Source organism: Phacochoerus africanus, chromosome 5 (assembly GCF_016906955.1).
Source record: "Phacochoerus africanus isolate WHEZ1 chromosome 5, ROS_Pafr_v1, whole genome shotgun sequence".
Lineage (NCBI taxonomy): Eukaryota > Metazoa > Chordata > Mammalia > Artiodactyla > Suidae > Phacochoerus > Phacochoerus africanus.
This window is the reverse complement of record NC_062548.1, coordinates 114,096,353-114,120,945: the sequence shown is the minus strand read 5'-3', so window position 1 is coordinate 114,120,945 and position 24,593 is coordinate 114,096,353. Positions and strand designations below refer to the sequence as shown.

The 24,593-nt window shown below is 44.2% G+C and overlaps 1 protein-coding gene across 1 annotated transcript in view; it reads right to left on the bottom strand.

Annotated features, from left to right (window-relative positions):
- Window positions 1-809: 809 nt before the first annotated feature.
- LOC125128491 (ALK tyrosine kinase receptor-like) overlaps window positions 810-24,593 on the bottom strand; it is a 211,975-nt gene continuing 188,191 nt past the window's right edge. The window contains exons 2-4 of the mRNA XM_047782819.1: window positions 17,454-17,573; window positions 1,177-1,341; window positions 810-850 (exon numbers count right to left, since the gene is read on the bottom strand). Of these exons, the coding sequence (XP_047638775.1) occupies window positions 810-850; window positions 1,177-1,341; window positions 17,454-17,573 (326 nt within the window). The remainder of the gene's footprint in view (window positions 851-1,176; window positions 1,342-17,453; window positions 17,574-24,593) is intronic.

Below are 24,593 nucleotides of genomic sequence, written 5' to 3'. Positions count from 1 at the left end.
CCTGTCCCTGTTAGCTTCTAAACAGCATCTGCCTGAGATAATCACCCCTGAGAACGGGTCCCACAGCAGGCTCTTACACAGCTTTTGCTACAAAGATAGAAACGTGATGTGGAGGAAAGTATTCTTATCTAAGACTCATCATGGCAGACATCTAGACTTGAACCCAAACATACAAGCTGTGTGATCTTTAGCAAGTTGCTTTCCCTCTCTGAGCCCTAGGTTTCTGATCTGATCTGCCTCCCTCAAAAAAATGGAATCTAATGAGATAGCAGAGTTGGAAGGGCTTTGCAAACCAAAATTACAACTCTAATGTCCAGTAAGTCCAGTACTATGTGGGTTATTATTTCTTTTTGAGTGTTAGGAATACAGGCTGTGAATTCTGGGTCAGTAGTTTTCTGGGTCCAAGGAATTGGGAGTGCTGAGATTTGCCTTAGACAGACCTGGAGGCAGAACTAGGGCCTAGTGCCTCCACATCTCTCTCCAAAACCTCAGCAAGTATTAAACAAGCACCCGCTACTTATCCTGAGCCTACCTTTTCCTGCCCTGATAATTCAGAAGAGGATGTTCATAAAACAGCTGAGAACTACTGGAAGCACCTTGCAAAACTAATATGCAGTCTGAATATTCATTAATGTCTTTGAAACGGACTTTTAATTCAATTATATAATATCTTCCAAATTAGGATTACCAGATTTGGTAATGCAGGACAGTCAATGTTTGAATTTTTTAGTATAATTGGAATAATTTTCAAGTATAAGTATGTCTCAACTGCTGCATGAGACATACTTGTACTAAAAAAAAATTGTTGTTCACTTGAAGCTTAAATTTAACTGGGTCTCCAGTGTTTTATCTGGCAATCCCATACCAAATGAACAAACCGATCAGCAGTTTAGTCTATATCTTACATTGGGAAATCTGCACGAAAGAGAGCTATAAAATCCTATTTCCTTTAACTGATAAGAGAGTAAATGGTTGGATTGATCTTGAAACTGGACTTGCATCCTCCTTTTCCTTGTACAGACCAAGAAGACACGGAGAGGCACAGATATTGTAAATAGGTTTCAAAGGTAAGAGGATAGAACACGGGTGGGGAAGCCTCAAAGTCTCAAACAGAAATAGGTGTCCTAACCCCATCCTGGCCCATCCAGGACACTTTGCAGTGGCCTCGACCCTTACCTCTGGGCATCTCCTTGGAATGCTCTGTCTCGGGCCCATCCAACAGGTCCATCTGGGAGGCCTCCTCAGAGGGGACGCGGCGCCAGGACCAGCTCTGGTTCCCTCGGTTATGCAGTGGAGGGGAATACTCCAGCTCACAGGGGAAGTCAAAGCTGCATTCCAGACCTGCAATGACAGCCAACAGTCAGTGGAGCAAACTCTTCCACTCCTCCACTCCAGGAAGTTGGCCTTCATCTCATTCACAACCTTCACCCTTCCAGGTATGGCAAGCTGTCAAGTCACAGGTGCCTGAGCTCCATATGGATGAGGGGATGCTTTACATAACTCAGACTATGGGAGGCATCCTCAGAGAAGGCAGGTAAAACAAACAAACAGCTAATAGTCTGGACAATGAAAAGTTTTGCATCCTGTGAGGATAGCTGGGGAATTGGAGAGAGCCTGAGGTCAAGTGGGCCTGGCTTTGCAAACAGTTAGGTCTCAATTTGTCAGGCAAGAAAATTCACCTCTTAAGCCTCAATTCCTCACTTACACATTGAGGATGACAGTATCTACCTGTGGAGATTGCTGTAAGAATGAGTACATGAGTCTATATACATGAGTCTGATCCACAGTTGACACTTAGGAAGAATTCTCATCAGGTCCTGCACTAAGAGAGGCCCAAAGGGAACTTAAGCTACGCATAGCCCTGTTTGCCAGCCCTATCATCTACTCTTTAACCACCCTCTGGAGAAGAATGCCAAGGTTATGAGAGTTAATCTGAATTTATTCTCTCTTGGGGACAAACAGGGAAGGTCACTGGGTGAGGAGAGAGAGAAGAGAGGCAGGAAAGGCCTGTGCCCTGGGATTTTGTTTGATCTTTTTCTGGGCTTCTTTGCAAGAATCATCTTTATGTCCAATCATTCCACATCTGCCCTACTTTTGGGACACACTCATCCTCTCCTTCCCCTGCCTTGCTCACTGTCTATTACCCAAAGGGGCTGAAGTGCTTTGTACCTAGGAGGCTCTCAATGCTCACTGGTGGATCAATAGTGCATGTGCCAAGACGCAAATTATTCATCCACTCTTATTTCAAAGAACAGAGGATGGAAATATGGGAAATTTGATTGGTAGCCAGGCTTGGCCAATCTATCCTCATGTCTGGAACTTGGTGCCTTCATCTGTAAAATAAGTTTAGACTAGACGATTCTGGAAAATATTATCCAGTGAAACCTGGGTTCCAGCTCCAACTCCGCCGGTGATTTGCTGGTTACTGTGAATAAGCTACCTCTCCCAGCCTCAAGTTCCTCAAATTCAGAATGAGATCCAGACTAGAAGCCTTCTAAAGCTCCTTCTTGACTGTACCTTTTTGAGATTCCAAAGTCCTCGCTCTCAGAAGGGTTATAACTAATTGGATAAACCAATCTGTGTGGTGGTGCTAATGGTTATAACTCCCAATTATCACTGTGCATTTTAACAGCTGCTTCTGGAGCTACTGCTACTTTGATCTCCAAGATGAGCCTCCTGCTATGAATTTCATAAGGCAGAGGAGAAGCAGGGCCAAGTCTAGTACAGGCAGCCAGTCACTGGGACGTCTCTTAGTTATACCACAGACACTAGCCTTGCCCCTGGAGTGACAGCAAAGTAATTCCCACTGATGCTGGCCAAACTACCTAAGTTTAGGGGGGAAGGAAAAAAATCCTTTAATTACACTTCTATTAAGTATCTTCTACTTCTCAACCAGCAGAGATTTATGTACCAGCTGCTCTCTAGGAGCTGCCATCCTCCTGTTCCTAAGGTTAATACCACTCGCCCTTTCACGATTCAGACAATTCACCTTTATAATGTCAAGCTGAAAAAGGCCTTGTTTGAGTTGACAGGCCACTTGATGCCTACATATTTTATCAGCCTTGAAGACTTTCTACCTGCCTCTGGGGGCTGAGCTGCTGCTATGAGTTGGTGTCCCCATATTGCAGACTGCTGTAATCTTTAAGACTTGCTTTCCAGGCACCTGATTTTGAAAGCAGAATGCAAGAAGAAAAACAATCCAACATTTTGTGTTTTGTAGTACAAAAATTATCCTTATAGTGAAAGGTGAAACCATTAAGCCTAGCTCCTTTGGGGATTATCAAAAGGACCCATCAATATTAGTCAATGATCAAGTCAGAGGATGGCAGGGAAAGATACTGGCCACCCCCATCCCACACTGACAACTACTGGTGCCTTTCCCAAAGCTTCAACTTCTGAGGCTCATCCTCCATCTTGACTTTTCTTCTCCAATTGAAGCCACCCTACTTCTATTTGGGACAGAAGTGTGGCATGCCAGCTCAAATGCTGCAAGGTAAATAGGGCCTGTGTGCATGTTAGACAAACGGACAAGAGAATATACAATCCCAGCATCAAATGTCATCATGCCTTAGATCCTTGAACTCTGGAGAGTCTGATAATTGGCTGTGTTTGGGTCTGACTGCCTAGTAAAACAGGCTAGGCAGATAATCTTATTATCAAATGGGTATATTTTGAAATTCTTGCTCTGAAGCAGCCTCTTTCTAGCTGTCAAGGCTGTGCTTTGTGGCTTTAAATAGGAATGGAGTTAACATTACTGCTCATTTTGAGTGAAATCAGATTGAGCTTTTCTACATTCTGATTTTACTTGTTATAACAGTTCAACACAGGTTTCTCTCTTCTGAGCTGGTCTTAGTGCCTTTTGAGCAAAATACCTGGGACTTGTCTTCTCTAAAAACACCAGGTTCAGGCTCATTTTCCTTAGGCCATTTTCTGAGCTTCTAGACCCTAGGGTGCTTCTTGGATCTCAAGAAGGAGATGGCATGAAGCTCCAGCCTCATCCAGAATGCCGTAGAAGGGTGATAGGGAGCCTTGGTGTACTTTGGACACTCAGGTTTTCCCCTGGGTGGACTTAGAAAGGGCAAAAGTCTGCCTTTGTACCTAGACGGACCTCGGGCTCCCCCAGAATCCCTTGGATCAAGGTCCTTTGTACCTCCTTCATCCTGACCCTATAAACCCAGAGACCTCCCACTAGCTTCCTAAGTTTCCTTAAAACAATTCAAGTTAGGAAACCAGTAGCCTCCTTTAAATTTTAAGACATCTCCTTCCAAAGATGGCTGGATTCCAGGGAACCACAGCAGGCAGGGGCCAGCTGGGCAGGGCCACCGGAGCCCATTGGTTGATATGGCTCAGCCTTGGTCCATTAAGAGGTTTGGAGTGAAGAAAGTAGAATCATTAAAAAAGGGAAGCGTGCCATGTTTATCAGTCCCATGATACTTCACTCCTTTTCATTGTGTCCCTTATTACAAGTGTTCCAGAAGTCAAGCTTGGGGTTGGACTTATGAACTCAACTTTGGTAGCACGAGGTGTGTGTTTATAGAGGGACGGTCTCCATAAAGGCCTAGTATCATAATTAATAACATTTACTGAGGGCTTACTGGTCAGACACTGCTAGACACCCTATATCACTATCTTATTGAGTCCCTATGAGGTAGGCAGGACTTTTAGCCCCATTTAACAGTGTGGCTTAGAGAAATGAAGTCACATCTGAGGTTATTCAGAGAGGAAGTGACTGATTGGGCTTCCGCTGCCTGGCTTCCTACCTGGGACCTAGTTAACAGAAGAGAGGGTGGAGTGGGCAAGGTTTCTATGGCCATCGGGGGCCCACAAGAGAGTTTACTCAGCTGTACACTTGGCCCTGTATATTCTCCTCTGAAAGCAGAGAATTATCAGCTTTTGCCGAAGACTGTGATTTTGCCTGGGGGTTATTTCCCTGTCTCTAGATTACCGTGACCTGATGTTTAACTGTGGGGATGCGGAGAGCCTGACACAGAGTCTGACACTCCTCACTGGCTGAATGGGCCTCAAACCCAGCTCTGCAGTCTTTTCCTGTGTCTCTGCCCATACATCTTATTCATTAAGCAACCTTACACCATCATGACTGTTTCTCAGGGGAAGAGCTGAGATCTGACTCCAATCCTGCCAGCTGTCAGCTGTGCAGTGCTCTCTCTCTCTCTGAATCTTGGTTATCTCAGGGATTAAGACTAACTTCCCGGAACTGATAGGAAGGCTCAGTGAGATGATGCATGTGCTTGGAAGAGAGAAATTCCCAGAGCACATTAGTTGATTCAGAATTTACACAGTCACGCCCTTTTGAACACAGCTTCCTGTTTACCATGAGCAACAGTATTTACGTGGGGCATTCAACTGATGGCACATGGCCATTTCCTTAGTATTTTGTTGCACTGTGCGAAAGTTGGTGTTTCTGCCTTAAGTGATACACACAGAGTCAGCTGGTAGGACTTCAATCAACATTTGAGGCCATTTCTCTCATTGGTGAAAACACCAAGACCTGGGGAAGGGAAAAGACTTACTCGGGGTCATGCGGCTGGTTAGGGAGTCCTTCACACACAGTGTGGAGGGCACTTCTGGCTGTAGAGGCCTTTCCTTTCCTTTCCTTTTATTTTTTTTGTCTTTTTAGGGCTGCACCCATGGCATAAGAAGTTCCCAGGTTACAGGTTGAATCAGAGCTGTAGCTGCTGGCCTACCCCATAGCAATGTGGGATCCGAGACACGTCTACAACCTACATCATAGCTCACAGCAACACTGAATCATTAACCCACTGAGCAATGCCAGGAATCAAACCTGCCTTCTCATTGATACTAGTTGGATTCATTACTGCTGAGCCACAATGGGAACTCCTGTAGAGGCCTTTCCCAATGCCATTCTCCAGGCAGCAAGAGGCTTGGGCCAGGCTAAAAATCAGAGTTACTGAATCACCAGCTCTCATCTCCTCAGGCTCGGCTTATTGGCACATTTAAGCTGAGGCTGGATTGATTCATGGGTGGCATGTACAAATGCCCATGTATTCTTGACAAACATGGTTTTTATATTCAACAAAGAACTGTACGAAGCATCATGTACATGATAGAGTTTGCCAAAGGATGCATGGGGGTGAGTTGCAGAACTGGTACTAAAATCCATGTCCTAACCTTGTATTTTTACTATTTTTATTCAAAGCTGTGAGTAGCAAACAAAACAATACCTTAAACAACGTAAAAAATTCTTAAAAATCCATACTTGTGTTTTTCTGGAATAAGCTGGCAAAAACATACACAGCTAAGATTCAACTATTTCCCAATGATTTGACAGCTCAATCTCCAATAAGGCTTTCTGGCTTTGCTCATCCTAAATGTCTTCTTCTGCCAGCAAGCTATTTTTCGACGGTGGCAGGAAGTTCCTGCTGAAGAGCAGGTCTGTGCACAGGCCAGAAGCTATGCTGACAAGAGAGGGGAGAAAAGGGGTGGCCTGGGAGGGAACTGGAAAGATCACCAAAGAGTTCTTGGAAACTCTTCCAGCTCTGGGCCAATGGCCTTGTGCTTTGGGGCAATTCATTTAAACACCTGAGTCTGAATTTCCTTATGGATAAACCAGAGAGAATTATCACGATACTGATGCTGATAAAAAAAATAATAAATCAAATAAGGTAATGAATGTGGAAGTGCTTTCTTAACTATGACATAGTATGTACGGATATGCAGGACACATCAACCCTGCTGGGTCTCCCTGAGCCTCAGATTTACTACCAGGAAGCTAGAGATGAGCTGAACTGATCTGACCTTGGAGGACCTAGGGAGATGCTGCTGACTAGAACAGACACCTTCCTCCTTTGCCTTGTTTAATATCAATACCTCAAGGGGGAGGGTGGACATCAGCATGTCTGGGGAGTAATCAGAACCCCCTGCATGGGGTCTGGCTGCTCAAGGCGAAAGCCTGGTTTGGTTACTTACTAGCTATGTTATCTCAGGACAAATTAGTTAATCTCCCTGTGGCTCAATTTTTTTTTTCACTTTAAAATGGGGATTAAAGCAGGGATGCTCCTATTCCTCAGGGAATTGTGAGGAGGATTAAACACAACACATATTTCAAGCACCTAGTGTGCGGACTCACACATTGAGTATTAGTAAGTGCTGGCAGCCATCACTGCTGTTTTCCAAGTGGCTCCAGGCTCAGCCATGACAGAGGGCAATAAAGGGGTCCATGTCCACCACTGAAGGCAGAATGCTGACTACATCAAACCTTGTTGAAGCTCTGACACAATCTTTTGTTTTGTTTTGTTTTTTTGCTTCTTAGGGCTGCACCCTTGGCACATGGAAGTTCCCAGGCTAGGGGTCAAATCAGAGCTACAGCTGCTGGCCTACACTACAGCCACAGCAACTTGGGATCTGAGCTGCGTCTGTGAGCTACACCACAGCTCACGTCAATGCCCAATCCCTGACCCACTGAACGAGGCCGGGGATCGAACCTGCATCCTCATGGATACTAGTCAGATTCGTTTCTGCTGCGCCACGACAGGAACTCCTCAATCTTGTTGTTTGATGTGCTGATCAAGTTCCCTTTAGAAATGAAATCATGCTAGACCTTGAGAGAAGATCTAGGTTCTATCGCTGGCTCTGAGGTATTACTTCAAGCAAGTCTCTAGGCCTGTTTCCTCATCTGAAAAATGAAGTGATGGAATGAAATGATTCTCAGGTCTCTCCCATGTCCGCCATTCTATGACCAATTTTCCTGTGGACAGATGTCTGAAACAAGCTCTTTAACTTGGTTCTAGCCAGCTGGTCAGCAGAATCCCAGGAGTCCTGACTTACAGCTCAGGCCCAGATGATGAGAGGCTTCTACTCCCTCCTCTGGGTTATCTCCTAAAGGAGCACTTGGCCCACCAGTCACCTTTGATATTAACCCACCAGCTGCCATCAACATCTGGACACATACTTTGTAAGACCTGCCCCCTGCCTGCCCCCCGCCCACAACCACTATTCATTTGTCGTCGGGCCCAGAACTGAAATCATTCACTTCCTTCTCTCCAGCTTGTTCCCTAGAATGCATCTGGGAACCAATCACCCAATTCAAGACATCTGTTTAGCTCACTTATAATCAAGCTGCAGCAAAGAAGGGCCGAGTCTCCTTCAATCAATCAATTATATAAACACAGCCTCGGAAGACAGTCTCAGAAGAGGGTGTGTGCCCACAATGGTGGGAGATCAGCATAGAAAGTTCTCTTATCTGTGGCCATAGCAATATCACAGATTGAAGAAATGGGACTTGGCTCTTCATGTCAGAACAGAAAGTTGGAAATTATTAACATTCTGAAGTTAGAGCCTCCTCATTTTATAGATGGGATAACTGAGGCTCAGGAAGGTAAAGTGACTTGGCCAAAGTGGCAGAGCCTAGGGACTGGAGAAGCAAGAAAGCTAAGACTAAAATCCAGATTGAACTTCCAGTCCAGTTTTCTAACTGCAATTTCCAGGAGGCGTTTATGTGGAAAGTGGCACTTCTAGCAGAATAAGCCTGGCTCCTGAGAGCATGGTGAAACCCTAGTAGTTTGTACACTGCTCAGTATCACATCCACCCAAATAAAACCAGACAGTTGGAGGTGTACTCTGAGCAGTGTGGTAACCACCACAACCAGAGAAGCCTGATGGTCCTGGGAGGTCTTGACCTTAGAACATGCAAGACAGCCCTCCCTACCGACTCTTCTGTCTTTGCAGGTGAGGCTCTCTTGGGTGTTGGAGGTGAAGACGAGGTTCCTTCCTGATTCCAACCTCAATAAAGGCAGATAGCAAGCTTCCCTAGCAAGAACCCTGTGACCTTCCAAAACTCCAAATCCAGTGGAAGAGAGGTACCTACTCCACCTGACCCTCACAGAAGCAGAAATGGTGAAGCCAGGGGGACACAGAACAAGAGAGACCTTCTGCCAGAAGGACCAGAAACTCATGGAGGAGGCAATTCTGGGGCTTCAGCTTGAAGGATAATAGGATTCTGACAGATGGTAAAGGTTTAGCTAGAGAGTTTGTTAATATAGGAAAGGAAGTTCCCATCGGTGGCGCAGTGGAAACGAATCCGACTAGGAACCATAAGGCTGCAGGTTTGATCCCTGGCTTCGCTCAGTGGGTTAAGGACCCGGCGTTGCCATGAGCTGTGGTGTAGGTTGCAGACACGGCTCGGATCCTGAGTGGCTGTGGCTGTGGCTGTGGCTGTGGCTGGCAACTGCAGCTCTGATTTGACCCCTAGCATGGAAACCTCCATATGATAAGAGTGCAGCCCTAAAATGACAAAAAAGACAAAAATTTAAAAAAAATTTAAAAAAAGAATATAGGAAGGAATGAGGTTATTCCAGGTGGTGGGGAACTAGTATTTTTGTGTAGTTGTATGAATTTTGAAGCTGGATTGCACAACATTAAATCCCAACTCAGACAGTATCATGGTTAAAGGAAAAGTGCTTTCAGGTTCCAGAGAACAAGACTAGGGACTTAAAGAGTTTTAAGGAAAAATCTAGCAAATTGAGCCATGCCACCAAAATGTATGATGCCCACTGCACAAAACCTGGGGCTTCCCTGATATTTCTCATGAACAAAACCACTTTCCTAGTTTGTACTTCTTTCCTTTCATGTCACATGATAAAAGCAATTACGGATGAGTCTAATTTATCCAACTGGAAGGCAGAGAAGATGTTAAATGTCACTTTCTGTCTCTCTGTCTATCTATCATACATCTACTCATCCAATGAGCATCTACGATTTTCCAAGCTCTTTGCTCCTGCCCCTCATAGAGATTCTAGCCTAGTTATCTGTGGCCCTGAATCATCATGATTCCTAGACTATAACCTCTAAGAGGTCAAGGAATCCACGTATTGTTTCCTTTGCATCCCCAGTGCATAAGCAAGTGTTTTGTACTTAGTTGAGTTCTTAATAAACACTCAGTAGATGAAATTGCAACATTTGCTCAACAATCCAGGGGCAAACTAGGAGTATACTTGAGTCTCTCAATCCCTAATCTGAACTTTTCTACCCCCGAGGGTCTCTCTTTTAGTAAAGGGTATGGATGTTCCCATAACCCCTCTTATTTCTAAAGTCATTTTAGTTGACTGCAGAAAAGACATGTGTCTAAGGGGAAAACAGTTCCTGGGCTGGACATAACTTTGGTTTAGAATTCAAAGCTGTGACTTTACTTCGGGTAGGCTTATTTTGCTCTTCTCAGTCTAAAAAAGCACATTCAGCAACATGAGTGAGCTGAGGAATTTTTGTTTTGACAGCTTTGGGACATCTGAGATATTGTATACAGAGTATTTCTAACCAGCCTCGGAAGACATGTGTCCAAAACATATGTAGGAAAATGACTGATCAAGAGTGAGAGAAATGAGAGAAAATCCTCTTAAAATGAAATGTTTTGTCAAGAGCAAACTTAGGTGCAAAACTTCATGTCAGAGGCGACCTCAGATTAACAAAACTTGAATAGATGACTAGGAGAAAGTCCTAGAAATTATGACTCGCAGGGGCTGCGGCAGTGTGGTCAAATAGCTTCATCTTACAGATGAGGAAACTAGGCCCTGAAAGATCAATGATCTGCCCCAGGCCAGCAGCAAAGCTGAAATTCAAACCCAGGCCATCTTCTTGGCAGAGCCCATATCTAACCCCTCAACAGAAGAGGCATGTGCAATGATTCATATTTTCTCAGTATGTGGGCTGCAAAGAATTTACTCACATGTTACCCCCATCTGTTGCTCCCTTATATCATCACTTTCATTCCTTGGGTCTTTGTCAGCCCAATGGGTTCATGCTGCCCTAAGGGTTGCATCAGTGCAGGGCCCGTACCATCCTGGTGTGGGTAAACGCACATCAGTATAGTTGCTTCACCATAACTGGGGGAACCTCTTTAAAAATAAGATTCTGGGAGTTCCTGTCATGGCGCAGCGGAAACGAATCTGACTAGCAAACATGAGGTCTCGGGTTCCATCCCTGGTCTCGCTCAGTGGGTTAAGGATCGGGCATTGCCATGAGCTACGGTGTAGGTGATAGACGCGGCTTGGATCCACTGCTGCTGTGGCTGTGGTGTAGGCCAGCAGCTGTAGCTCTGACTTGACCCCTAGCCTGGGAACATCCACATGCCACAGGTGTGGCCCTAAAAAAGGAAAAAAAAAAAAGCCCTTCTCACTGTTCTCAGTGGTCCCCGGGGTCCAAGGCCAAGCTTAGCATTCCCTGTCTCCAGAACATCTCCCTTCCTAAGTCCTCTACAGAACTGCTCTTCCTCTCTGTGTTTCAGGGAGCTCTGAACAAGCCTCTGTTACTGCACCTGCCCTAGAGAAGGCATGTCTGCCTCTTCCTGAAGAGCTCCTTGTATTATTTGTATTTATCATAGCCATTCCTAGAGCAGAACCAGGGATACAGTTGAATGTTTATATCCATCCTCCCATTCTCTGTGGTGTCAGAGAACGCACTAAGGGGGAAACGGTTCAGACAGGTAGGTAGGAATGCAGCGACAACCCTCGGGAAGAGATGGCTAAAAATTGGAACAAGCTTTAGGGAGCCACCTGCCCAGGAATGAGAGCTGAGACCATGTCAACAGGAGAAAGAATACATGGCTAGGAGACCACACAATCCTGAATGATCCTTTCCACATTTGTCTGTTGATCCATCTCTATTTCCGTTCCCTCATCTACCTCTCTTTCTCTTTTGTCAATCCCTTTCCCTCTCTGTCTGTGACAATCTTTTTTTTTTTTTTGTCTTTTGTCTTTTTAGGGCTGCACCTGTGGCATATGGAGGTTTCCAGGCTAGGGGTCTAAGCTGTTGCTGCTGGCCTACACCAGAGCCACAGCCATGCGCGATCTGAGCCTCGTCTGCAACCTACACCACAGCTCACGGCAACGCCAGTTCCTTAACTCACTAAGTGAGGCCAGGGATCAAATCTGCAGCCTCATGTTTCCTAGTCAGATTTGTTTCCGCTGCGCCATGACGGGAACTCCATGTCTGTGACAATCATTTTTAAGTGGATCTCTTTTGACTTGATTTTCTTGCATTTGTGTCAGTTGGTTAATAATTCTTTTATTACCTTTAAATCTGACTTGTTTCCTTTCTGTTTCTCCTCAGTCTGCCAGTAACATAGAGATAAACTGTTGGTATTTATTGAGTCGATATATGTGTCTTCATTTTAAAGGCAAGAAACATGATCGGGTGGAGCATTTTAAACAAATCTCTCCTTGAAATACCTAAGTCAACTTCATTGGTCCCCAGCAGGTCACTGGTCTGCGGGTGACAGACGTACCCTGCTGTTCTTGTATGAGAGCTGGCACTGCCATCCCCTTTGAAACTCAGTCTTTTTGATGAATGCATCCAGAGCCATGTGCTTATCATGCTGTAGATAAAAACACAGCGGCATGGACTGGGAAAGAACTTGACTTCCCAGCTCAGTGGAGCAAGGCTGGGGCTAGGAAGAGAATACAAAAAGGCCTGGCCTATCAGGGCAGAGGAATTAGTAAGAAAGCTTTCAGCCCTGACAATGGTCAAGAGGGCAGGGAGCTGCTTTTCACTGACTACAGGCTCTTGAGGGCAGAATGGCTGATCACCGCCAGCCACATTAAATATGTAATTTCAGAAATGTGATCAAACTGACTTTCTGCCAGAGCTATGAAGCAAATCCCACAAGGGGCAGGAGGGCGCTTTTGTTTTCCATTTTGATTCTGTAGGTTGATTTTTTTTTTTTTATTTGAGAGAGAGAAAGATTTAATTTACTCAGTCTTTTCAATCAAAGAAATTGATATATTAACAAAACTGGTGATTGTGGTAACATCAGCAGGGGAAGTAATTAAAAAGTCTAATCTTTCTTTGTTTCCAAAAGCACCAGTCCCTAAATTGGATGTATCCCAATGGGCTTGAAAGCAGACAAAGTTTTAATAGAACTTTTATTTAAAATCCAACAATGGCTTTGTTGTGCCCTAATGTTGACCTATTGGGAGTAATCTTTCTTTTCCAGGATTCAATATTCTGGACATTGGAAGACTGGAGGAATGAAGGTTCTGTTAGTTTATTAGGGCTGTCATAACAAAGTACTACAAAATGGGCAGCTTGAAAGAGCAGAAATTTATTGTCACAGTTTTAGAGGCCAGAAGTCTGAAATCAAGGTGTAAATAGGGCCGTGCTCTAATGGCTGTAGGGGAGAACCTGTCCCATGCGTTTCCCCTAGCTTTTGGTGGTTGCTGGCAAACTCTGACATTCCTTGGCTTGAAGATGCATTGTTCTAATCTCTGCCTCCATTATTACATGGTGTTCATCCCGTGTGTCTGTACCTGTATCTCTGTTTTCTCTTCTTGTAAGGACATCAGATATATTGGATTAGGGCCCACTCTAATCCAGTATGGACCCACCTTAATTGATCTTCAAAGACCCTATTTTTAAATAAGGTCACATTCACAGACACTAGGGGTTAGAGATTCAATATACATCTCTGGTATATTGGACCCATAACAAGGACCAGAGTCTATGGCAGGGGAGGTAAGACTACTCATGCTACCTGGGAGGCCAACATCCACGTTTAGGAAGAAGTGAATTACCCGGCCTACCTGGAAAGTCTCAATTTGGGGATAAGTCTTGGTCCTACAGCAGCCCAGATCTTGGATACCAGATTGGTCATTCAGTGCAAACACCAGCTTATCCAGGAAATTAAAACCCTCTCCCCAGAGTTAATTTGAATTAATTCTGTGATATGGTAGAAAGAGCACTCAACTTGGAGTCAGAAAATCTGTGTGAAATCTTTTCTAATGCTTACCACCTCCATAACTTGGGAGCATGTGCTTAATAAGTATCTTTAGCCCTCAATTTGCATTTATATAAAAATTAAATATAAAATAATTTTCACCCACTACAATTTTATAACAAGTGAGAAAAAGGGCTGTGGAAGAGTTTTGCGAGGTACTGTTTTTTTTTTTTTTTTCCCCCAATAAATTAAAATTCTTTTCTACTCCTCATCCAGGTAGAACCTTTGGTTATTTTGTTCTAAATGTTGATCTAATTATCCTATACCCAGAATGGGCAAACATGAATTAAATTTGGGCAGGATATCATCTGCTTCTGTGGCTCTAGAACTCAAGGTGATCAAATCCCCCAGGGCCCTCAATTTCTTAGCTACCTGGAGTTACTGGATGAAACAGATTTTTATCTGGATAGGGAGTTAGAGCCCAATCCTTTAGCCAAGCCTATAAATAACTCTTAAGGCATCACAGCTACATGATAAAAGGAAAAAAAAAAAAAGATTTTTCTTTAGATGCCTCCCCTCCTTCAAAGCCTTGGGGAAGAATGTACAGCTCTGTTTGCTGCTGATGAAATTAGCCGGCTCCCATCATTCAAGACAAGAGATAAGAAAGAGCTGGAATCTGATACCAAATGCCATTGAAGAGAGTATATTTTACACAACATAAAAGGCCCCAATGTAAATTAGAAGAAATATGGGGAGACTTCAAAAAGGTAGGTCAAACTTTTTCCTCAAGCAGATAATTACTGGCTGGGGTGAGTAAATCTTATTAGCCTCTCTCCACCACCTCGTCTCTTCTCATAAAACACCAGTGAAAAGAAAGACCTACGCAATTTAGGACTGGACAGCTTGTCTGAGAGGGCCGGCCCGCTACTGTCTATCATGATGCATATGGCTGGGTTGTGGATGCGACCCTGCCACCTTCCCTTCACTTCCCCCGCAGACGCCCCTTCCACCTCCAGAAGGCAGGTGAAGACAGCCAGCCAGGCACCAAGCTCCACCACTCAAGGGCCCACATCAACTTGCTGAATCTTGGTTACTTCTCACTGTCTAAAGAACTATCCCTTCAGGCAGCAATTTTCCAGTTAAATTTCTCTGCCCAAGTTTGAGGCCTTAAAATTAATGAAGTTGTTAACATTTCTCAAAATGTCTTTCACGGCAGTCGAAAGGTGTGGATTTATCACCAGTGAGCCTGTGGCCTCTCTGGGTCATAAAGAGATGTGGCTGAGCAGGGAAAACATCCTTAAGGGGACAGGAGTCTCTGGTCTTCAGTTTGCTCTGCCGTGATTCTCAGAACTAGCTTGCTTTCAACCTCCGCGCCTCAGAGGCACTCCTTGTGGCAATGGGCTGAGCTGCCTACAGAACTTTTTATGTGGAGAATAAACTCTAAGAAGCAGGAGCAAATCTCTCACATGTGTGTTTTTCTTATCACCTCTAGCATCTGGCACTAAACCAGGCACAGAAATGTGGTGGGGACAGGTGGGTCCTTCTAAGTCTCAGCTGAATTAAATATAGGAAGAAGATGACAATGCTCTGAAATTACCACTGCATTGAGTCAAAGAGCCACCAGTCAAGAATCACCTCTTCTCACCCAGACTCAAGAACAGTGATGGTGCTGACTTTGGCAGTCTCACGGAGCATTTGAACAATGTCTGGCCAATGGTTTGGGTTCTACCAAGAAGGGAAACCGTGAGGATTCTAGGCCACAGGGAGCAATGGAAAAGGATCCGGGGAATCCTCCAGATCTACTCCTTTGTCCCGAGGAGCATGCCACCCCACCCTCATTTTATAGATGAGAAAGGTGAGGCCCAGGGAGAGGAAGTAGGTATATCAGAGACAAGAAGTGGACATATAGCAGTTTAAATAATCTCCAGTGGTTTTCTCCTTTCTTTTTCTTTTTCTTTTTTTTTTTTTTTGCCATTTCTTGGGCCACTCCAGCGGCATATGGAAGTTCCCAGGCTAGGGGTCCAATCGGAGCTGCAGCCACCGGCCTACGCCAGAGCCACAGCAATGCGGGATCCGAGCCGCGTCTGCCACCTACACCACAGCTCACGGCAACACTGGATCGTTAACCCACTGAGCAAGGGCTGGGATCGAACCCGCAACCGCATGGTTCTTAGTTGGATTCATTAACCACTGCGCCACAACAGGAGCTCCAGTTTCCTCCTTTCAACCCACAACCTCTTTCTGATGTTTCAGAGAGAACACATGCAATACGCTCTGGGTCATGCAGAAGGCAGGCCTGCTTTTTTTGGACATTTTGCATTTGATAAAAGTTGTAGAGATACTGAATGACTTTGAGAGAAAATTCAAAAATGTTATCTAAAGACTGGTTCTATCACAAATCTGGTTTTACAAAGCAATAAAAGTATAAAGGACCAGATTTCAATTATTTATGAACACCTGCCTTTATCCTAAGATGACACTCAATGTCTGGCTTAAATAAAATCAAGAAGTAATTCTTATCTGGAATCTTCTGACAACTACTGATCTTCCCCTCCCACAGAAGAGGCTTGTGAGTAGCAGCAAACATCCCAGCAGAGTAAGGTCCTAAATTGCCCTAGGGCTTTTGATGCATTTATTTTTTTAAGTTTGACATGAAAGTACAGCTAATACAAACTAAGACTCACTGCTTTACGGATGAGGGACACTAGCAAGTGGAATCTCTGTTAGGTGCACTTGAAAAAGCTCAGGCCAAAGGGCAGAGATTTAATGGCAAAAATAGGTAAATATGCCCAGAAGGGAACCTAGAACTCAGTGCTTGCTGGGTTCATAAATACTTAATTGAATCAGGCCTGATGAATGAGTTCCATCTCTGAAGGCCTTCTGCATTCATTTATCAAGTACGAGCCTCTATGACTTTCTTCTGTGTGATGGGATAAGGGGGGAGCAACCCAGCATAGTGCCTGCCCTCATGGGCTTCACTCTAGAGGGGTTCAAGAGAAGAAAAAAGTCCAAGTCAGATACATCAGCTCTTCTCCGCACCTACCCTTTCCGCTGCAGAGGCCCAGCTCCTGTGAGCTATTAGGATGAATGCAGAGGATAAGGAATGCCACATCTCATAAACATGGCCTTAGCCAAGCAGTTCGAGGAGGTAGCTCTCTGGGATGAAAAGTGAATGTAAGGGAAGAATTCTGGTTTTACACTTAGAAAACCCACTCTGTGTCTGTAAAAATTGGATGGGACCTGGCCTCCTTACCTCTGAGGTTGTTGCAGAATGAAATGAGCTAAAATAATATCTAAGAACAATCTGAGTACTTTTAAGGAGGTACCTAAATGTCAGGGAATCGCTTGAAGGGCCCCAGAAGACCTGCAACCATCATAATAACAATCTTCTCTCAAGAGGTTCCATCTCTCAAGAGATCAGAAATTCTCATGAGTTAGAACCCTGTATCCAGAAAGCCACAGTCAAAATTCAAATAAGCATTACATCTAATGATTGGTAAGGAGACGTCAGGAATACTACACTCATAAAGGCTGGGGGATGAGCTATGGCAGCAACAAAGCCCTTTGTTTCCTCCAGGGTACACAGTGCTGCGGTCAGTCTGAAGAGGTCAGTCCTGGGGCGAATGGTCTTGTGAAGTTGGGTCTCAGTGAAAGACTACAAGGATGGAAAGCCTTCTCTGACAAGGCAGACACCAAGAAATGAAACTCACAGTTTCTTTAATCATGAGATGATGAGTGCACATCACAAATAACTGTAAAATATACTTACCATATCGGCTGCGATGAGACAGGAAAGGGAAGGAATCTTTCATTATCCAGGTCAGATTCCATGCAAAAGAATCAGGAGGAAGGGAAGGTAGGTTTGTCGGTGACTCCAAGGAGATGTAACCTGAACATAAAAAACAAAGAGAATACTGATCTTTGTGCTTGGGATGTGTCTTCAGCTGTCATTCATATTGCTTATAAAAGAAAATTCATAAGAGGCTTTCATGATATCAATTGGAAAGTGAGGGGGAAAAAGACCAAGCCACTAGTAGATTGAATTGACCTCAGGACCTCAATGTACATTTTCTACCAAGGGCAACCAGATCTAAGAAGTCTGACTCTTGTGACAAAGGCCATGCCAAAGATTTCTGGAAGATGAGGCTAGGCTGCGTAACAGCTTGGTCTAATAGCTCTATCCAAAGTCTATTCTGCCTATAAGAACTTGTGCAACTTTACAAAGAACTTTAATTCATCTCATCCAAATAATGCACCAGTCTACAATATGTTCAGACTTGTAATTTCATCTAATGTTGTTTGCTAGGCTTATTGCCTTATCAATGAAAGGGTTGAAACTGCACTCAGAAGTTATGAGTTTTTGACAATTATGTTATTTTCAGGAAAAAAAAAAAGCCAGGTGATGAGTTTTCCCATAGTCAAAGGTCCAGGGAACCACAAATGATTAATCTTTCTGATATGCATGAGAGAAAGAAGGGTTGAGAGAAAAGGAGCGAAAGTATTATTTCTTTGCTTAACAGTACCTCAAGTGGGTTTCACGTGGTGAAAAATAATCATAATATATCCACAAACTAAATAAACACAGGGCTGCATGCTCTTATACAGTTCTTTCCAGAAACCCCCAACTCGAGCAGTATTTGCTAATGCTTTATGGCAGGCAAGGCTTTTTCTGCTAAAGAAGTAAGTGTTTGAGTTTCAGTTCTGATTAGGAGGTAGATTAGCAGCAAGACTGAGGGTAGGAAGGAGGCAAAGAAGGGACCAGAATTTCTTTTGCAGCCTCCATGGGTCAGAGATTATGCTGGGCTCTTAACCCATGTAATTTCACAGTGCCTCTCTGAGATAAGTATTGTCATCTCTGTTTTACATATGCAACAACTGAGGCTAATAAGCATTATCATCTCTGTTTTACATATGCAACAACTGAGGCTAAGAGGGGCAAATGACGGAATCAGGAACTGAAGCCAGGTTTACCTGGCCTCAAGAGACCATGCTCTACCATGAGTGGGCTGGTTTTCTGCTCTACCAGTAACTGCTAAACCACCTGGAGTGATCTGATGAAAAGGAAGAGGAGTAAGAAGAAAAGGAAGCAACAACAGCAGAAGCATTTTTCAGCCTCTGTAGATTCCTCCACATCACCTCCAGCATGCACTCCTCCAGGCCCTATTCTGCCTTCAACCCTCTTCACACATTTTAAGGAAACAACTGGGTATATCTGGGTGGCAGTTGGTTTCTAGACCTCACCACTGTTTCATTAACAGGTGGTGCCCTTGGGGAAAGCCCACGTGTCCCTGCGAGTAGAACAGAATGGGCGTTCTATGTTCTCCTTCCTAAAGGAAACATGCTGCTTTCCAAAGACTGGAGTTGGAGGTGCTGGGTTCTGAGCATCTAGAAAAGAATATTTGACTTTATCCCATATCTAATCTCAAGAGATAGTAATTGAATTGGTTAGTACCCAGATACCTCTTTTGCAGCATTTCTACAAAAAGGCCCAGAGGAATGACTGAAAGGGGTCTGAAGTTACGCTAGTAAATTTCATATAGAAGCCATCTCATTTCACCTTCACATCAATTCTGTTTTATAAACGAGCAATGTGGCTGAGAGAAGTGTGGTCCAAGACCACACTAGGTCTATTTAGGAGCAGGCCTGAGTTTATCAGACTTATAAAGAACTAATAATATGAACTAAGCACATATGGACCAGGTATCATGTTAACCGCTTTAAATGTGTGATTACATACACTTCTTACAACAACTTTGTGAATATGTACATTATTGGTCCTTATTTTCAGCCCAGGAAAACCCAGGCTGAGAGAGGTTAGATACTCTGACTGTGGCCACATGGGCCGCAGGTAAGAGGGCAGAGTCACAGACCAGGCTGGCCTGACGCTACTGCTCATGCTCCTTGCACCACCCTTCATGGACCCCCACAAACTTCTGCATGGTGATTTTCCCTTCAGCATCCACACAGGTCAATGGCTAAGAGCAGAGTGAGAATGTGCTCCAGAACAAGGCAACAGCATGGGAGGTGTGAGAAAGCTTTGACAACCAACTACTTGCAATTACCCCCATGTGAATAAAAATTGGCATCTCTATGTCTGTGTCATCAGCATAGCTCAAATTTTAAGTAATTTTTAAGCAACAGGAATATCAAATCTAGGCAATATTTACCTGTTTCAGAATGATGTGATTTTTTTTAATCATAAAGTTTGGGAATGGGATTAACTTCTTCCTGGATTTGAAGAACCAAGTGGATAGGGCTAGACTTCAGGAAGCACTTAAGAATCTGTGAGTGAGCACAGAATGGCAGATGGCTTTTAATATGGATAAAGGCCAGGTTATATATTCAAAGATAAAAACAAATCTGAAATCACTCAAAGGAAGGGTTTTGAGGGCTGAATCATGGCCTAATAAGGAGTTATGAGTGTCACTGTGGGTCATCCCTAAAGACATAAGCTTAAAGCATTTTATATCCAAAACTGCCAGTAAATAGTTGTGCATCTTCAAAGTTAAATACTGGGGAGAAAGTAAGCATTTTTATCCCGCCTTTACAGGAACTGCTAGAACTCTGCCAGTGGGCGGGGTTCACATGGTCCCCCAAAGAGAGATGGATAGTAATTTGCTGGACAGACCTAATGGGGCAGTCAACCAGAAGGAGGGCCTCGTCACCTGAAAAGACAAAAGACCAAGAAAAACAGAGTCTACATGAATGAGGTCGTTGGCCAAAATCAGAAGCGCTGACACAGAATTGCATTCTACTTAAAGTTAATACAATGTGTATAAATTTAGAATATAAAGAAAGAACTGCATTTACGTACAGAAAAGAGGCTCTCTGTTCCCTTCACACTCCCTGCACCCCTCCATCCTAACCTCTTGTAGGAATAGGGGTTGCCAGCATAGAGAAAATCTATGCCATAAGAAGCAACCCACTTAAGCAATAGAAAACCTTGGCTTTTTGGTGCTTCCCTCTGAAAATGTGAAGCTCCAGACTGAAAGGGCTCTCACCAGCACAGACTTATGGGGTGAAGGTGTGACTTAAGACTTGTTGGCTCAAGTAGAGTTGGACTCTGGAGGTGGAAAGGAAAGGAGAGGGGAAAGTAGGAGCAAGGGCCTTCGGGTGCCCAAGTGATGCCCAAGGCTACCTGAGGGGAAAAGTATAGAAATGCACTCTGGACTGAGGGCATTACTGACTGGCTACAGCTGAGACTATTTTAGGGTTTTTAATTATTGGTGGGGGTGTGATATCCTGAGCCCCTTCCAGGCACCACAAGGCATCTAGGCAGAGCGAAACCCCCAACTCTTGATGCCACTCTTTTCCCCTGGGCACATGCCCCTCATATCTCCAGCTTAGGGTTCATCGCTACAGCAATTCCACCATAATAGTTCCCTGGCAAACAACTGCAACTCCTTTGTTTCTTTCCTCCTTCACTGTCCTGAACAGCTAAATGTGAACGTAAGAGAGAAGCGGAGCTGAAGAGGAGGAAGAGTACACCAGATACTGGTAAGTCTCACTTGTCAGGGCCATGCACCTCAAGAGTTTCCTCAGGACTGCCCAGGAATCCTGCTCAATTCAGCCTCCCTCTCTCTAGCCCCACTATTCAGGCTTCCAATCCCCTCCTCCCATTCCCCTACATTCTCAGCTAGTGAACTTGTTTCTTATTTCATGGAGAAAAGAGAAGCAGAATCTACCAACTTACAGGTATCAGTATTTATATACACGACTTTCTCTCCTGTTATAACAGATATGCTGTCTACACTCCTCAGCAGTGGCTGTCTCTCCACTTAGGTGCTCATTTCACCACTCCCCCCCAAAAATCCGCTATTGAGATAGTCTGCCATTTCTCCTCCATCGACAATTTCCCTCTTCAGAGGTCCTGTTGTGGCTCAGCAGTAGCAAAGCAAACTAGTATCCATGAGGACATGGGTTGGATCCCTGGCTCCCCTCAGTGGGTTAAGGATCCGGTGTTGCTGTGAGCTGTGGTACTGATAGCAGACGCAGCTCAGATCTGGTGTTGCTATGGCTGTGGTGCAGGCTGGCAGCTGCAGCTCCAATTTGACCCCTAGCCTAGGAACTTCCATATGCTGCAGGTGTGGCCCTAAAGTAAATAAATAAATAAATAATTTAAAAAAAAAACAATTTAAGGGGTTCCCGTCCTGGTGCAGTGGAAACAAATCCAACTAGGAACCATAAGGTTGCAGGTTCAATCCCTGGCCTCGCTCAGTGGGTTAAGGATCTAGTGTTGCCGTGAGCTGTGGTGTAGGTCACAGATGCTGCTCAGATCCCTCATTGCTGTGGCTGTGGCATAGGCTGGTGGCTACAGCTCCGATTAGACCCCTAGCCTGGGAACCTCCACGTGCTGCAGGTGCAGCCCTAAAAAGACAAAATAATAATAATTTTTAAAAATTTCCCTCCTCTATGAAGTCAATCTCATCTGTAGCAAACATATATCATCTAAAAAAAAGAAAAAGAAAAAGAAAAAATTTCCTTGACTGTCACACTCTTCTTCAGCCATCATCCCTTCACGGCTAAAGATGTATCTATGTTTCGGTTTCCCCTTTTCACTTCTTATTTTCTCTTAAACTCAATAAAATCAGGATTGTTTCCACTACTTAGGGTCAAGGTCACTAGAGACCCCACACTGCAGCTACAATGAATAAGTCTTGGTCCTTATCTTACTAGACCTCTCAGCATCATTGGACCCCACTGGTCCTCCCCGCTTCTTGGATTCTTCACATCTCAGTGAACCTTGGCTGCCATAGTCCTGGTCTCCCACTTCAGTGGCAGGTCCTCTCTACTCTTCCTTGCCAGATGCCCACCCCCATCCTCCCATTTTCTGGGCTGTACAAAAGAAACATTCTCCACTTCCCAGCAGTAACTGCCTAGGAGATTTCACTGCTGAATCTTGTATTTCATCATGGTAGTTTTAACCAGCTGAAAATGATCAATGACCATGAGTTTCAAGTGACCCCAGGACACAAGGCCCTTCCTGGACTTCACTTAAGACTCTTAACCAATGAACAAGGGACTTGTTTTAACCAAGCACGTACAGACTTATGAATTCATTCTCTCCTATCCAAAGTGGTGATTTTCAATTCTGAATTGGCATGACCACCATGTAACCCTTTTCCTAAGGCTTTAAAAACTCTGACTTTTATTCTTTAGAGAACTACTCAGTGACTTTCTTGCCTTACATGTAAATAAGCTCAGCTTTTTTTCTTTTTTTAAAACTTGATGGGGGAGGAGGTGTCCTCTCTTTTATTATTTGACAGTTGTTAAAAGTTGGAGACTTGGGACGTTTCTCATCTCCATCCAAACTCACTCCTAAAAGTGATCTCATCAAGTTTCATAGCTTTAAATATAATCTATATCCTAATACTACTAAATTTATATCTCTAGGACCACCTCTCCCTGGAAGAGGGGAATATATCCAATCACCAGTCTGATAGTTGCACTTTATTCCCTGCTAAGTATCACAGACTGAACGCATGCAAAAATAAACACTCGAGGAGTTCCCGTCATGGCCCAGTGGTTAACGAATCCGACTAGGAAACATGAGGATTGTGGGTTCGATCCCTGGCCTTGCTCAGTGGGTTAAGGATCCAGCGTTGCCTTGAGCTGTGGTGTAGGTTGCAGACGCAGCTCAGATCCTGAGTTGCTGTGGCTCTGGTGTAGGTGGGCGGCTACAGCTCCGATTCGACCCCTAGCCTCCATATGCCGCGGGAGCGGCCCAAGAAATAGCAAAAAGACAAAGAATAAAAATAAAAAAAATAAACACTCGATGCCCCTCCACCTAAATCCAAAGTGTACCTTATTTTAGAAAATGATGACAAAACTCTTGGGTTACCTGGACCAAAGCAAAGGAAGAATCCTTGACTTCTTTTTCCTATACACCACATCAAATCATCAACCAATCGCAACAGCTCTATCTGCATTTTGCCCCTCTCTTCTCTCCCCGCATCACCTCTCACCCTGACAACTGCTTATAAGCTCCCAGCTGGTCCCCTGCTTCCACTATTTGCTCACCTTCAGTGTGCTCTCCACTCAGCAGGTAGCTTGACACTTCAGCCCTGAAATAGTGTTTATATTTCTTGCCATGGCCTAACCCTTTAAGGCACCACATGACCTGGCCCCTGGTTCTCTCTCTAACTTCATTTCCAACCATTTTTCCCTTTTGCTCATGGAGCTCCAGCCCCACAGGCTTCCTTGCTATTCTTAAACTTGCCAAACACTCGCACCTCAGGGCCTCAGCCTAGGAGGCTCCTCTCCCCTAGAGCCAAGGAAGAATGGGCATTCCTTCTCTCCATCCAGGTCTCTGCCCAAATGTCCCCTCCTCAGAGAGAGCTTCCTGCTCAGCTGAAGCACACCTCATTAACCACTCTCTATCCCCTTGCCCTGCATTTCTTATTTCTTATATTTATATTCATTTGTTTATTGTGTTTCTCCTGTATTAGTTACTGCTATGTCCCTATGCCTAGCACATAATAGGAACTCAATGAATATTTGTCAAATGAAGGAAACCGGAGCCCTTGCAAAATTATTTGCTCTGGTACTTTTCAGCTGTTTAACTCCAGCTAATCACATACTCCATGAAAACTCAATGCCCCCAAAATGATGATTAAAAAAAGGAATAAGGGATTCTTTACTAACTCTCAGGGTTTTGTTAAGGGCCAGATGAAATAATGCACACATGATATCAGTCATGACATTCTTGAAGTTTTATGCTTCTATTTCTGTTTCAGAATCTGAAACGAATGGGTGTCTTGACCTTTCCTATCTGAGGATCTAGGATAAAATGTCCAAAAATCAAAAGTGCTTCTAAAGAGCTGCTTCTCGGAGTTCCTGTTGTAGCTCAGTGGTTAACTAACCTGACTAGCATCCATGAGGATGTGGGTCTGATCTCTGGCCTCACTCA